Consider the following 15938-nt stretch of genomic DNA (forward strand, 5'->3'; position numbering starts at 1 on the left):
TCAGGACCAACTGCTTTTCCACTCGTCATCCTCTTCAATGCCTTCCTCACTCCACTTTTACTAATTAGTGCTACTTTGTGGTCTACAGTAGGCACCTCTTCTACCCTTGCCTCTCTTTAATTTTCTACATTCATCAGCTCTTAAAAGTACTCTTTCCATCTTCCCATCACTCTTCGAGCGTCTGTTAATACATTTTCCCGTCTATCCTTAATCACCCAGATCTGTTGTGATCCTTTCCATCATTATCTCTCTGTTTTGCCAACCTGTATAGATCATTCTCACCCTCCTTACTATCCAACCAAGCGTACAAGTCATCGTACGCCCTTTGTCTTGCAATTCCCACCTCTATCTTTACCTTTTGTTGTGTCTCCTTGTACTCCTGTCTGTTCTCTCAGTATCCCACTTCTTCTTTACTAACTGCTTTCTCTGTATATACTCCTGCACTTCCTCATTCCACCACCAAGTCTCCTTATCTACTTTCCTTCCAGATGCCACACCAAGTTCTTTTCTACCTGTCTCCCTGATAGCAGTAACTGTTGTTGTCCAATCATCTGGAAGCTCACCCTGACCACCCAGACCCTTTCTCAACTCCTCCCTTTTCAGCTTCCACCACTTTGTCCTCTGCTCTGCCTTTGTCCTCTTCATCTTCCCTGTCACCAGTCATCCTACAAACCACCATCCTATGCTGTCTGGCTACCATCTCACCAACAACTACTTTGCAGTCACTGATCTCTTTCAGGTTACCTCATCTATACAAGATGTAGTCTACCTGCGTGCTCCTACCGCCGCTCTTATATATAAGTTACCCTATGTTCCTGTTTTTTCTGGAAAAAGATGTAGCCTTTTCCATTCTTTTTGCAAAATCTACCACCATCTGTCCCTCTGCATTCCTATCCTGTATACCAAAACCTCCCATCTCATCTTCATCCCCTCCATTGCCTTCACCAGCATGTTCATTGAAGTCTGCACCAATTACCACTCTCTCATTTCTGGGAATATTCTGAATTACTTCATCTAACTCAATCCAGAACCTCACCTTCACTTCAAAATCACATCCCACCTCCGGGACATAGCCACTAACAACATTGAGCATCACACTTTCAATTTCTAGTTTCAGACTTATAAGTCTATTTGACATTCTTTTCACCTCTAGAACGTTTCTAACAAACTCCCCCTTCAAGATAACTCCTACTCCATTTCTCTTCTTGTCAGTACCATAATAGTACAACTTAAAGCCTGCACCTAAGCTTCTAGCCTTACGACCTTTCCACCTGGTCTCCTGGACACACAGTATATCCACCTTCCTTCTCAGCATCATGTCGACCAACTCTCTACCTTTTCCTGTCATTCCGATATTCAAATTCCCAAGCTCTTTCCTTTTCTCCTCTCTGTCTGCCCCCAAACACGCCCGTCGTCTTCTTATTCTTAATATTATCATTAAATATAAAACTGAATTGTGAAAACCAGTGTGCTTGTAAACTGCCTACTGTATGAATACTGTATGAATATACACATGCATAAACATGTTTTTTTTTTCCTTTCTCAATTTCTAAAATGGGTTGACAAAAACTGTTGATGTAAGAAGGGCAGGCAAAATAGGCTCAAGCTAAAGAATGCACCTTTTACGTCCAGGTAAAGACGTTTTTTGGATTTTTCTTATATGAGCTGCGGATTCTTGTTTCCTGTTTATTTGCGTTAAAATCTTATGTATATATACTGTCATTTACATATGTATGCATTTTATTTAAATGCATGTTTTTATTTAAATTGTTTGAAAAAAATGAAAAAAAAAATATCTAAAGTAAATTAACATAAATTCGTATACATAAAATGTTGAGTCTGTTTAAAAAAAGACACCAGTTTATGTCGCTGACAATTGGTCAAATTAAACACACATAGTGATGCGTGTGTGCACATTGTCTTGATTTAGCACCAGCATGCCTACCCACTCTTGTCAGCGGACAATAAATTATAAACACATTCCTTCACCACTCTGTCACCAGGAGAATTTATCACGGTCAACGCTGAAAGCTTTGATTGGACGCAACTCGCAGCTTCGCAGATTCCCGGAAAGCCACATGCTCCTGAGTTAGATGCATGGACAGAATAAATCCAGCTCTTCTCAGGCGCCACCCTCTCAAAATGTGCAATAATATAACTGAGAACAACCAGCTCACAATATTTACACCGACATAGGGGATGGCAAGTGCACCGAAAATTAAAAACAACTCATGACAGGGGCATCTAGTGTGAGAATTAACATGCTTTATCTATTTAAGCAAAATCCAGCTCCCATAAGAGAGGTTGCATGATATACAAGTTTCAGAGCCTACATTTAGACACATGCATGTGCACAAGAAAACACACACTGGCACACACACCTATGACAGATTGCACTACACTTACAATTTAAGTGGAAACTAAATGTCAGTGGGAAAGTGGGTAAGCAGTTCTGATACAGTCCAGATCGTGTCTTCATATTGTTACGTTATGTAATGAACAAATGTATGAACAACTTCATTGTCACTGCTCAGGAGCACAATGAACTTGTATTGTTGCATTTCTTAAAGTGGCCACAGAAAAATAGATACATACTCGTCATTTTATGCTACCTTACATTACGTTATGAATGATTGCCATTGCTATTGCCATGGCTCTGAAGCATTGACATTTTTGCTGCATCTCTTATCATGGGGAGAGAAAAATAGATAAATACACTTCATATTATGTTATGGTATGCCTTCTGTTGTGTTGTGCTGTGTTGTGTATGCAAGACTTTATTGTCATTGCTAAAATTTTTATAATATGTTGAGTGATGTTATTTTATGTTTCAATAACTCTTTCAATGTTGATCACCATCCCTCCAGGTGTCCATCAATCCATGGGATAACAATATTCACACAACAGGCTCTACTATCGCCCTCTCCTGGATCTTTTTGGCATTTCATGGATAAATAAGATCATTTCCTGTGTCATTTCCTCTCTGTCAACTACACACTGGAGACTGTGTGCGGCCGTGTGAAAGGAGTGGGTAGCCCTGAGTGATGTTTGAAGCCGACTCACATTAAATACAGTATAACATTCATCATCTATATGGCTGCATGTAGTCACTTTGTATAGAAGTTTTGCTTGAGGCGATAATCCCAGTTTCTTTCATCCTCATCTCCCTTTTTTAGGAGGATGTGCGTTTAGTAGGTTAGTGCCATTTTTTATTTATTTTTCATTTTTTCAAAAAGTCAGAGTGTGCCACAGTCACTCATCCAGTGTGTGGGATGGTCACTGTAAAGATACTCAGGCGTAGCGCGAAACATGAGTTGTAATGAGTTAAACACATTGCAAAACATAATTGACAATGTTTTAAATTTTTCAGGGGGATCACAAGTTGGTTATGTTTCCTTTGGTTACTCTTTGGCCGTTATATATGCGCAGTTATGAACAGCATCCCACTGTTTTTACAACTGAAGTTCAAGTAAGCATTGGCTTTTAAACGTGAGGGTTCCTGCTGGAGGTCCAAATGTCGGGAAGCATTAGACAAATGCAAACAGCAGGAAAAACTGTAATGAAAACAATACCCATAACATAACATGACCCTATGAGGAAAAATATGTACTAGCTTGAAGGGTCATTAAATAAATGTGAGATGCACATGTGGTTTGTATGTATAAAAATAATTAAACTTAGACCAGATTAGGAACTACCATCTTATGTTTGAAAGTTTCGAAATTTTAATTCAGGATTTTTTTTTTCTCATTTTGCACAGCCTTATTGTGAAATCGCATGACTGAGAGATTCCGACTAGATATATGTAGTTGATCTCTCCATGACATACAGCATGGGGTCTTGAACAAGGCCTCTTGAGAGGGGCTGGACTCTTTTTTTACTCTGGAGTCGCCCCCAGTGCGAGGTGCCAGGCAGGTGTGGGCATATTGATTGTCACCCCCAACCACCCCTGACTCGGTGCCTGTATGTTGGGGTTTAGTCCAGTGGACGAGAGGGTAGCCTCCTGGGTTCTGACTGTTGTTTGTGGCTATGCAACCAACAGCCGTACAGTGTACCCACCCTTCTTGGGATCCCCAGAGAGGTTGCTAGAAAGCACCCCTACCGAATACTCCCTCATTCTACTGGGAAACTTCGATGCTAACGTGGGCAACACCAGTGCAACTTGGACGGGCGTGATTGGGAGGAACAGCCCCCCCCCAAATCTGAACCCAGCTGGTGTTATTGGACTTCTCTGCCAGTTACGGATTGTCCATAACAACTACCATATTCAGGCATAAAGGTGTCCATATGCACACTTGGCACCAACACACTTTAGGCCACAGTTCTGTGATTGACCTTATGGTGGTATTGTTGGACTTGCAGCCATAAGAGTGTCCTGGACACTTGGGTAAAGAGAGGGGCAGAGCTGTCAACTGATCACCACCTGAGCTTGCTCCAATGGTGGGGGAGGATTCCTGTCAGACCGGGCAAACCCAAATGTAACGTCAGGGCCTGCTGGGAACATCTATCAGAGTCTCCTGTCAGAGGGAGTTTCAAGTCCCACCTCCGGCAGAACTACAACCACCTCCCAACGGAAGCGAGGGATAATGTGTCCGAATGGGCCATTTTCCATGCTTCCATTGACGATTCCATTGGTGGCAAATTGGAGCTGCAGCTTTAAGGTGGTCAGCGCCTGTTGGGGCGGTAACTCCCAAACCTGCTGGTGGACCATAACAGTGAGGGATACTGTCAAACTGAAGAAGGAGTCCTATCGAGCCTCTCTGGCTTGTGGGGCTCCGGAGGCAGCTGACAGGTACCGGCAGTCCAAATTGCATGCAGCTTTGGTGGGAGGAGTTCAAGGAGACCATGGAGAACAACTTCCAGTGGCCGTCGAGGAGATTCTAGTCCACCATCTGGCGGCTCAGGAGAGGGAAGCAGTGCTCCATCAACACTGTACATTGGGAGCAGGGCACTGCTGACCTCAATTTGAAACATCGTAGATCAGTGGCAGGAACACCTCCGAGGCCTCCTCAGTCCCAACAAAACACCTTCCGATGAGGAAGCAGTGCTCGGGGACTCAAGGGGGCATGAGAGTTTGTCCAACCAGTCTCCATATGTTTCAGATCTGGAGAAGGCATACAAGCGTGTCCCATGGGCAATCCTGTGGGGGTTGCTCCAGGAATATGGGGTACCGAGCCCTTTTATACAGGATGTTCAGTCCCTGTATGATCGGTGTTGGAGCTTGCCGGACCCATTCCCATAAGAGTTGGACTCCAGCAGGGCTGCCCTTTGTCAGCAATTCTGTTCATAACTTTTATGGACAGAATTTCTAGGCGCAGCCAAGGCTTAGAAGGGATCTGGTTTGGTGGCCATTGGATCGAGGCTCTGCTTTTTGCTGATGATGTCGTTCTGTTGTCTTCAGGCCATAGTCTCCAGCTCTCACTGGAGCAGTTCACGGCCGAGTGTGAAGCGGCCAGGATGATACAAGATTCAAAGCGTTTATTGCCATATGTACAGTGTAGAAACATGTTTCCCTGTACAGTGGAATTCCTACTTTCAGGAGGTACAGCCGCTGTTGCGCCCTCCTCGATATCCAGGATGTCGTTCTGAATGTGGGCCAGCACCACTCTCTCGAAGCACTTCATGATGATTGGAGTGAATGCTACTGGCCTGTGGTCGTTCAGGCAGATGGGTGGGCTCCTCTTGTGGAGGGGGACGATGGTTGTGTTCTTGAAGCAGGTGGGGATGGTGCTCTGGCTGAGGGAAAGGGTGAAGATGGCGGTGAGAACATCAGCCAAGCTCTGAGGACACGCCCCAGGATGTTGCCCCTTGCGGGGGGTTAATCCTTCTCAGCACTCTGCGTACCTGGTCTGATGATACTGAGAATCACCGCTTCCAAATCCAAGACCATGGTGCTCAACCAGAAACGGGTGGAGTGCCCACTCCAGGACAGGAGGTCAGGGAAGAGGTCCTGGCCAAAGTGGAGGAGTTCAAATATCTCAGGGTCTTGTTCACAAATAAGGGAAGGATGGAGCGGTAGATTGACAGGCGGACAGATGCAACGTCTGCAGTGATGCAGACTCTGTACCAGTCAGTCGTGGTGTAGAGGGTGCTGAGCCAGAAGGCAAAGCGCTCAATTTACCAGTCAATCTACATTCTTACCCTCACCTATGGTCACAAGCTGTGGGGAGTGACCAAAAGAACAAGATTGTGGATACAAGCAGCCAAAATGAGTTTTCTCCATAGCGTGGCCAGATTTACCCTTAGAGATAGGGTGAGAAGTTCAGTCATCCGAGAAGAGCTCGCAGTAAAGTCGCTGCTCCTCCGCATAGAGAGGAGTCAGATGAGGTGGCTCGGGCATCTGGTCAGGATGCCTCTGGACACCTCCCGGGGGAGGTATTCCAGGCATGTTAATCTGGGAGGAGGCCACAAGGCAGACCCAGGACACGCTGGAAGATGACGTCTCCAGGCTGGCCTAGGAACACCTTGGGATCCCCCAGAAGAGCTGTACCATGTGGCTTGGGAGAGGGAGATCTGGGCCTCAATGCTCCAGATGCTGCCCCCGTGACCCGACTCTGGATAAGCGGTGCAAGATGGATGGAAAATTCAAAGGAATAGTGCCAACACAAACATTGATCTGATAAATTTGCTACCATGACAGTTTTATTTTGTTTTCTCAAATTATCACAATGAAGCACGGCAATCAAATAATATCAGCAGACGCGAACCCATCAATAGTAAAAGTTGTCTAATATATCTTGTATGTAAGATTATACAGCAAACATGATTTTAATTCCCTTTAATAACCCTGAATAAATTGAACAATTTGAACACTTGTCAGTAAGATTGACTTAGTTCTATGTTCTTCTCGACTAATCATCAATCATAGTAGATGCAGTTGTACCACTGACTTCAGTGGCAGCTGTTGCCAGAGAGGCCGAGGTCCCGGTCGAGGTCCCGTCCCGCTGTTTGTTGCGGGGCCGCATCATCTCATCCGTGTTGCGTTCGGGTTTGACCAGGAGGACGTAGCACTTGGGCAGAAAGATGCAGATCAGCAGGCCGAAGCTAGAGGCCAAGATAGCGAAAATCTGGACGGCCACCATGAACTTCCCTCGTGTGCTGAGGTAGGCCGGGACAAAGGCAATCCACACGATGAAGAAGACCAGCATGCCGAAGGTCATGCACTTTGCCTCGCTAGAAGACAGATTAAGGATCAGGCGCCACGCCGTCACTGCTACCAGCGTAATATATTATTTGAGATGGCATAAGGATATAACAACAGAAATCAGACGCTCTTACCTGTGGCTTGAGGTTTATGACATAAAAATTGTGATATCGAGGTAAAATCCTCCACTCAAGGTTGCGTATTATCATTATTATTTATATTGAAAATAATAATAGTTATTTATTATCATATTTATATTGTTTTTCAGATTTGGGGAGATGTATCTGTAATTTGTTAACCATGTAAATCAGGTGACATGTTATTTTAAAAATGAAATCCAATTAATAAATAAATGAGGACAACATAAAAACGACACTATTTGATTTATTTTGTAAGTGTAAGCAAGTTGTCCAAGGAGTAAGGCACCACATCTAGGTTTAGGGTTTGTTATATTATATTTATATGATATAGGTCCAACTGAGTCTGATGGCCTTGTGTTTCATACCTGAAGTGATCCTCTAGTTTCCGGGCAATGAAGGCAAAGATAAACGCCAGCAGGGCCAGGAAGATGTCATAGGCGAATATGCAACAGATGAAGACCACAGAGCCTTCGTCGCACTCCAGGATAATCTTGATGTTCTGCGCAGAGGTGTTTTTGACAGGATGTGGTGGGAGGATGAGAAGCCACACTGTACATGCTATGGCCTATTGGGAAGGAGGGCGAGTAAATGAACTAGATTAAATGAACTCGCAATCGAAATCACTAAATATGATGCATAACAAGTTCAAAAAGATGTGTCATTTTGTGACAGCCTGACAGACTTAGTCTACAATCCTTAATACTATCCCATGCAAATAAAATAATATATAATCTATTTTCATCTCAGCCCAGCGTCAAATCAGTTACTTAGGTCTTTCTAATTTTTCCGGTTACCCACAAACAATACCAACAAAATATCATATAACATACCTCTGCAAAGAACTACATCTTGAGCAACATCACCATCAAATTAAAAGCACCATAAAAATAATGTGGCGGAAGAGATGTTGCTCATCGTACCAACAATAATTCCTTGGTGTTTTAAACATGAAGAGTTTATTAAATTATAGGGTTTATAATGAAATTGGGTAATTTGATGTTTTATGAACAGTTTGGGATTAACACAGGCTGATTCATTTGTCCACACCTGTATTAACGTTGCAGCAACAGCTATCGCCCTCTGGTGAGAAACAGTGAGAACCTCAACCTCAGGCGGCACGGCAGCACCAACGTCCGCACTGTTGGTCACAATCACGCCGGGACAATTGCTGTTGGCAGCCGCATCAGCGGCAGCCTTCGCTGCTTTGACAGCAGCTTTGACTGCTTTCAGGGCCTGAGTTCTCAACATCAGTACTGCTGCCTTCCCTGAAGCAAAGGAGAAATTCTAAAGAATTAACGAATACCTTTGTATTGTGCTCCTATTGCGTTCTTAATTTGTGACATTGGTGAATATGAGTATGTCAGATACACAGTAGAGTATCCCTTCCCCACAATGTACCCACCCATGATGGAAGAAAGGCAAAGGGCGAAGCCAAGTGCCAGGGCGACTTGGCTTGCCATGCAGCTCCAGGGTTGAGGCTCTCCGAGGAAGACGATGGAGCTGAGGAAGGTCACCACGAAGGCACAAAGCAAAGAAAAGCTCAACAGAGCATCATTCGCTTTTACCAGAGGGGTGTGAATGTGCACGACAAACACCACCTGGGGAAAAATGGTACCACACAAACACACCGCTGTGAACCCGTTCACACTTTGTATTCATGGGGACATTATACTGTACAAGCCATTACGAGGGAGCTGTCAGCGTCATATTTGAGTGGACCTTACCCCGACAGCAACAGTGACCAGCGCTCCGAAGACAGAAATGACAATGAGTGTGATCCCCAGAGGCTCTCCGAAGGCAAGGAACTCAATGAGTTTGGGAACACAAGTATCGTGCGCTTCATTGGACCAGTAATCCCCACTACACAAGACACATTCACGAGCATCTGCGGGGGGGGCGATAAGAAGGAGCCATTACCCGATCATATACTTGGAATTTTGGATGTCATGGGCCAAAACTTGCAGCAGTTATCAAAGTTCAAAGACAGCTTTATTGTCAATTTATCAATTTATCAATTTCTCCACATGTACTAGACATACAGAGAAATCGAGAAGTTTCTCACTTTCCTACAGTGACATGAAGTAAACCAAATAATAATAATGATAATAGAGTGCACATTAACGGTAAAGCGCACTATAAACAAACAACAAACAAACTATTAAGTATAAACTCTGCACAGATACAATTGACTGGTATTAAGGCGAAAGGATAACAGAGATTTAACAGCATAAAAACCTGAAATGTATAAATATGTGTGATTTGAATTTGAATATAGCGTATCACCAAAGTTTTGTGTATAGTTTACTGCAAAAAACAGTAAGTAATACCATATAAAAGCAGGTCAGAAAATGAAGTTGATTTAAAGCAATGAAAAACATAATAATACAAAAAAATCAAAAGTGTTATTTGATCTGAAAATGTTTAAATGCTTATCTGATGTTTTGCAGACTCTCCCGAGTCCCAGGGCTTTCTCGCATGGCATGATCTACTGCAGCTGCCCTGCCGAGCTATTATTGTATCATGTTAGCTAGAACCATCTAACTATTGAACTACTGTTAATATTACTAGGAGATCATGTGTGCCTTTCCATTCCAACCCTCATACCCCTGCGATCACTCTTTCTACCCCAGCTAGTCGAGACAGAAGGCCGCATATGTTGAGCTTGGATCTGTCTGAGGTTCCTGCCCAGTGAATGAGAAGTTGTTTTTTTTTTTTTTTGTACTGTAAATCATTTTAAAGGGGTGGTGGACCATGAGACAACTGTGTAATGATTTGGCACCATGTAAATAAAATCTGACTTGACTTGTTCTGGAAATATATCTTGATCCAAATTATTGTATAAATCTTGCATGTAAATGTAGTGTTTAATTGGAAAAAGCTAACCAGTCTTCATCATTATAATGTATCTCTGCTATTTGCTTTGATAAGTTGAACTTTAAATACTGACTAGTCGTGTTGCTGATCTCCCCGTCGGCACATGGGATGCAATCGAAGCAGCATACAGGCTCTCCTTGACGGATCCCTTTCCTGGTACCTGGCCGACAGTTCTCGCTGCACACTGATCGAGGAGGCTGGGACAGCAATGAGCGTTTATTAAACTCTAAAAAAATCTATATTAACCTGCTATTGCCGTAGTAATAATGCCATAGAAAAGAGCAAACAACCCAAACCTCCAATTCTTCACTGTTCCACACTATTGAGTTATTCATGATGGTCATACTGTCCCCTGGCATTGCCGAGCCGTTGTACTGTCCCACGGTAACATAAAATATTTCCCCATTGCTATCAACGCTCCAGTTAATGATGTCATAGAAGCCCTCCACATCTCCATCGGTGAAGTGGACCTCCTCGTCCGTGTGGGGCAATCTAAATCGAACGTTCTTTAGGTAGTACATCAGCTGAGGGAGAGGAGAGAAGGAGTTAGGCCAAGGTCAGACGTGTAAATGCGGGAGAGGCATCGCACGTACCTGCCAAGGTTCGAAGTTTGAGATATAAGCGCATTTGTTCCCGTTGAACGGCCCCTGTCCTTGCTTGCAGTGTTCCAAGTTATGCAAGGCATAGGCAACGGCGTATACGGCTTTATACACACTGGAATGACGCATCAGTCATCTGTTACATCCACATTAACGTCAAATAAAGCCCCACCTAGTTATATTGATCTGTGCATAATGGAATTCATCACTTAACATGTCATTGATGCTCAACATATTAAGGTGAGTTGGTACTTTGATGAAGACTGGGATTTTGAAACGCTAGAGGTATTCCTGTGTTGTTAATAAATAAATACAATATGCGGTATTTAAAACATCTCAAACTATTTACCCTCATAGATACAATTCAGAACATGACTTGTTTTGATGCATTTGCATGAAACAGTCAATTAAGCAACACAGGCACTGTGTTGGAACTGTAACTCAAATCATGTCTGTAATCCAATTATATTACACTGTACTCCAAATTTAGTAAAAACATTACTCACCAATCACTTCTGTTGTCATGGTGAGTAAATTATATTCATGTATAATCTATTTCTTATTCATTTATGTATTATGATAGTATTTATATGTATGCAACAGGCTTTTTTGTTAATAAATCAGTATTTATTTATTCATTATTTGATCAATCATTGTAATTTTTTTAGCATAACTATTGTGTTATTTTCAACATAACACATGGGTTCTCTTCAGCGACGACCCTGACACTGCAGAAGGGAAAATTCACTCCTCAGTCAGTTTTAGATCCCACCGAAAAATAAAGAGGACTTTGACTGGAAGAATTTCCCTCCGTTGCCAAACCTCATATTTTACCAAATCTGATTATTCGATGACATAAATGTGGTACCTGTGATGCTAGTTGGAACTGACCTGTAAGTGATTCGTAGCTGCGAGACATCAGAATAGGTATTGTTGAGCTGTGCCAGGGACTCACTACCCGTACACAGTCCATCAGGAACACCCTTCACTGTCCCAGAAACCGTCTCACTGACCTCCTTGTCCCTCTGCTTGGCCCGCTTGAGAGCTTTTCCGTAGTCTAACGTACAATTGAATAGCTGTAAAATAGACAAAATGCTCCATTAAATGACTTGTGTTCATGTATTTAAGTTTCTGCAATTTAATCTGATGTTCTTCCTTAACCCACCGACTCCCAGAATTCCTCGGTCAGTGCGTCAGCATAGGGGTCCAGGTCCAGTAGATGGTGTTGAAGACCAGGAATCTCGGCCCTTCTCACACCAAAACCCAGAGTTCCCCCGAGCACCGAGCTCACCTGGACATAATCATCGAGCTCTGCTCAAAACCGAATATTTTCACTTGGTGACAAAATTCAGCCAAAGAATCAGTCCTCACTCCGGGCTGGTTGATGAGCGCAGAAGTGACCCAGGCCTCGCTGGCGATCCAGGTGCGGTTGGTCACGTTATGGCGGACCAGCTCGGTAATGAGAGGGTTTAGGTCGACGTCTGACGAAAACACTACGACGATCTTGGCTGTGGACTCAATTACGGTTTCAACAATTCGCTGTATGTCCTCTGGGGAATTCACCTGAAGTGCATGGGAACAGTTTATCTCCTAACGCAATGAACAAAATTGTACCTGAGAAATTACCTGAAAGGACATGCTTACCCTGGGACTAAAAAGTATAAGAAATGAGCTTTGAATTACCAACTAAGCCAGATAATACTGGCTTGATATTACAAATTAAAAAAGGACCTTGCATAAAATGCAAACAAAATCATTGGCACAGATCAACCGATAACCTTGGGAAGTGTTTCGGAGAAGGAGATGCAGACTCCAGCCTCTTCTACTTGCTCCTTGAAATCTTTAATGCCGTACTTGCCGTAGTCATCATCAGCAGCTATGGTGCCCACCCAAGTCCACCCAAAATACAGCACCAGTTGCGCCATGGCTGTGGACTGGTGTTTGTCGTTGGGAATAGTCCTCAGAAATGTTGGGAACTGGAACTTGCTCTCCAGGGCAGAGCATGTTGAACAGTAACTGACCTGAAATTCAAAGGATTCAATTATCCTTTTCATTCCCCCCTTTGTTTGAATACTCCAGAGGTTACGATTTCAGAGTAGATTAATGTTGGTCAAAATCGCCAGTGGATTGCCAAGGATTGTTTGGATCTGATCTGGATGTATTATTTTATCGGTCAAGAAGCACGGTCCCACATGGGCCCTGCTACTCTTTTGCTATCTGCTGTGCTTTTAATACCTGTGGAAAATGGTAAAGTCCCAGGATCCTGGCCGTGGCTATAGACAGGTCAGAACCCCCAGCACCCACCAGAGCCGCCAGGGGTGCCCCAGTGCCACAGCGGTAGTTGGGTACAGCCTCGTCTTGGCCCGTTAGGTAAGTGAGAGTTCCCTCCACTGCTTTAGAGATACTGAAACAGGAGTCATAGATGACGTAGCCAAGGTTGGTCTTTGGCAGCAGGTCTTCCCTCTGGTTTATTTCATCGATGGCGAACAGCATGGTCTGTGTCCAGCGGAAGGTGCGGTAATTGAAGCTGGGAGGAGGATGAACAAATATGAAGCTTAAAATCCAATGCCAAGTTAGTGTATAAGAAACTCAGATGAATGGGAGACTATGAGCTTGAAGTACTGGATGACTGATGCAAAGAATTTAAATGTTGAAAATTACTATGCTATCAAAACAAAAGTAAATTAAAAAAGGTAAAAATAATGAACACTTAGGCTTTTAGACTATGTTAGGCTAGCCTACAGTAAGGCTATACGGTATACTTATATATAACATTATCGCTAACATTATCTCTTAGCTAGTACTATTCTTTTCTCCCACTGACATTCTAACCTCCATTTTAGTGGTGCAAAGTTGGCTGGTCAGCTAAAAAAAAAAAATTGTACAAGGTTTAATCATTGATAGTTGTGAGCTGGTAACGGCAGGGTACGTCTTCCCCTCTCCTAAGAAGGGATTGGGTTTTGTAACACTTTTCTAACCCATGTCATCTTTTCCTCTTTGTCTGACTAATTATATAAAAAAAAATATGTATATATATATATATATATATATATATATATATATATATATATGACAATTTGAGTTGACATAAAGGGAATCCTTCGCTTAATGACACTGTCGTTGGAACGGATCATCGTCGTTAAACGAGGAGTGACTGTATTGTTATTATTATATAATACACTTACACTTATGATAATAAAATAATGAACTAATAATAATATCAGAAGAAAACAAAGCACAAATGTGCATTAACATGGATGATGTTCATAAACATATGTGCATTTATGACCTGTAGTAACTGCGTGAAGCTAAGAATCCTTTGGGGGTCTGACCTTTAAAATTTAGTCCTCTGAAAAATAATATAATTGCTGTTTTAGAGCAAACAGTCTTGACACTGAGAAACCCTTGAGGTAATATGTTACATTACTTAGTTTCACATAATTAATTAAAATGAATACAAGCTGGGAAAATTCTCAACTCACCCCTCACACCCTGAGGATACGGGCAACCTCGATGTGTTGCCACTATTGGAAGCAGTGCGCTTGTGGATGGGAAACATCCCTCCGATGACAACCTTCTTCTCTACATCCTTGTAACCACTCAGATTGAACTTGGCTTTCAACTTGCAAGTAGACTCTGACAAAACGCACAGGTAGAAGTGGACCGAAACTAATAATCCGATTAAAAAGAGAACGTTGTCCATGCTGTGTGCATGCAGGTCGGAGCCAGGAGAAACATACAGCAAACAACAAAATATGACGGGTGTCTTGTCTGCCCTCATGGGAGCTGGCGTACTAAGTAACCTCATAACAAGCTCAACGGCACGGATAAAAAAATCAAGACGAAAGGTGAAAGAATGCAGAAATTAACCTTGTACCTATTCAGTTTGGGATTTCCGTGGATAAACAATACTTTATATCTCATTTCTTACATCTTAGTAGTTTCAGTAGACATTCAACCTGGACCACAAAGCATTGGTAGATATAGACATCCTCTCCCCAAAATATTGTAAATCAGATTCATCTTCTTTCTTTTACCCCCTGTTTTTAATCTAAACATCTGCAGACAATAGGCTGCAAAAGGCCATGACTTAATTAGGAGCATGTGGCAATTTTGTAGTCTTTGTACAACATTGCATTGTGGCGACTGTTCCAAAATTGTGCCGTGTCCCCCGAGTCAGAGGTGTGTTGATGGCCGACTGAACATGCCTGCTCTTGTCTCCTGGTCGGCAGGGGAAACACACACCTGCACCCCATGCACACAGAAGCACCTCGGCTGGATAACAAGTACTTTCACTCAACAATAAGAGAGTCCATAATACACTGGGAACAACAGGGAGGGGATATATTAAATGACAGAAAGATGGAGAAACTCATGTTATAAGCATTTTCTGTGAGGGTGTGTGTGTGTGTGCTTGTGATTCAGCCCTTGTGATCTGCCCTAAGCAAAGACGCTGATGACTGATTTGAGATAAATCAATTACGTCCGGCAGTGTAAAGTAATTTTCCAAAGGTCTCATCTTAGATGCCTCATCGAAAACTTTTTTCTTAATTTGTTGGTTACTCTTCATGAATAAACTTAATAAACGAATGTAATAAACGAATAAACAAAATTCTGGTGCTACTAGATAACAAGTTTTCCTTTTTTAAAATTTGATTGAGGTGAACTATTTCAATATTCATGACAATGAGATACAGTTAAAACAAGACCCGCTTGAGTCATCAAATTTTACTTTTAGACAATTTAATATTACAAATTGGAATTCATTTTTAAGTTTGTTGAAGATCTACTGTTTAAAATGTCAAACTCTGACTAGTGTAAACTAGCATTACTGCAGAATTTGTGAGAGTACAAAGGAGCAAAATGTCATATGAAAGTATTTCAAAATAACTTGCATACTACAAATTTGATTAGAAGTTTTGACACATTTGGTATTGATATAAAAAATAAGAAAACATCCTGTACTTACTCATATATCATCTCCCATTGTATATCTGACACTGGCTTTTTGGATTTGCTTTGAGTTTATATTGCAAAAAGACTAATCAAAGCTATTACTGAAACTAGCTTGTTGTAAATCACTTCATGCGTATTCACTTCATCAATACAGTAATGTTGATATAAGAAAGGCATTGCATTTCAAGTGGAAATTAATTAGGTTATTGATAAAAATGCAGTAAT

At 42.3% G+C, this 15938-nt stretch overlaps 1 protein-coding gene across 1 annotated transcript; it reads right to left on the minus strand.

The window, feature by feature from the left end:
• Window positions 1–6690: 6690 nt before the first annotated feature.
• On the minus strand, window positions 6691–14460 carry vmn2r1 (vomeronasal 2, receptor 1). The gene is made up of 14 exons (XM_086164818.1): window positions 14240–14460; window positions 12993–13284; window positions 12536–12778; window positions 12129–12320; window positions 11923–12048; window positions 11649–11833; window positions 10752–10872; window positions 10455–10682; window positions 10232–10355; window positions 9009–9169; window positions 8687–8882; window positions 8332–8549; window positions 7650–7849; window positions 6691–7173 (listed from the first exon to the last, which is right to left on the minus strand). The coding sequence occupies exons 1-14, from the start codon at window positions 14458–14460 to the stop codon at window positions 6852–6854; spliced, it is 2829 nt and encodes a 942-aa protein (XP_086020944.1). The 3' UTR covers window positions 6691–6851.
• Window positions 14461–15938: the final 1478 nt, after the last annotated feature.

Source organism: Fistularia commersonii, chromosome 18, assembly GCF_037954325.1.
Source record: "Fistularia commersonii isolate RoL2024-O1a breed Wild chromosome 18, RoL_Fcom_v1.0, whole genome shotgun sequence".
Classification (NCBI taxonomy): domain Eukaryota; kingdom Metazoa; phylum Chordata; class Actinopteri; order Syngnathiformes; family Fistulariidae; genus Fistularia; species Fistularia commersonii.

What these genes read in the sequence shown, in the direction of transcription:
- vmn2r1 (XM_086164818.1), bottom strand. Translation starts at nt 14,460, where the DNA reads ATGGACAACGTTCTCTTTTTAATCGGATTATTAGTTTCGGTCCACTTC. An exon ending in GACTTTACCATTTTCCACAG is followed by an intron (nt 12,779 to 12,992) that starts GTATTAAAAGCA and finishes TTTGAATTTCAG; the next exon opens with GTCAGTTACTGTTCAACATG. An exon ending in GGAACAGTGAAGAATTGGAG is followed by an intron (nt 10,356 to 10,454) that starts GTTTGGGTTGTT and finishes TTGCTGTCCCAG; the next exon opens with CCTCCTCGATCAGTGTGCAG.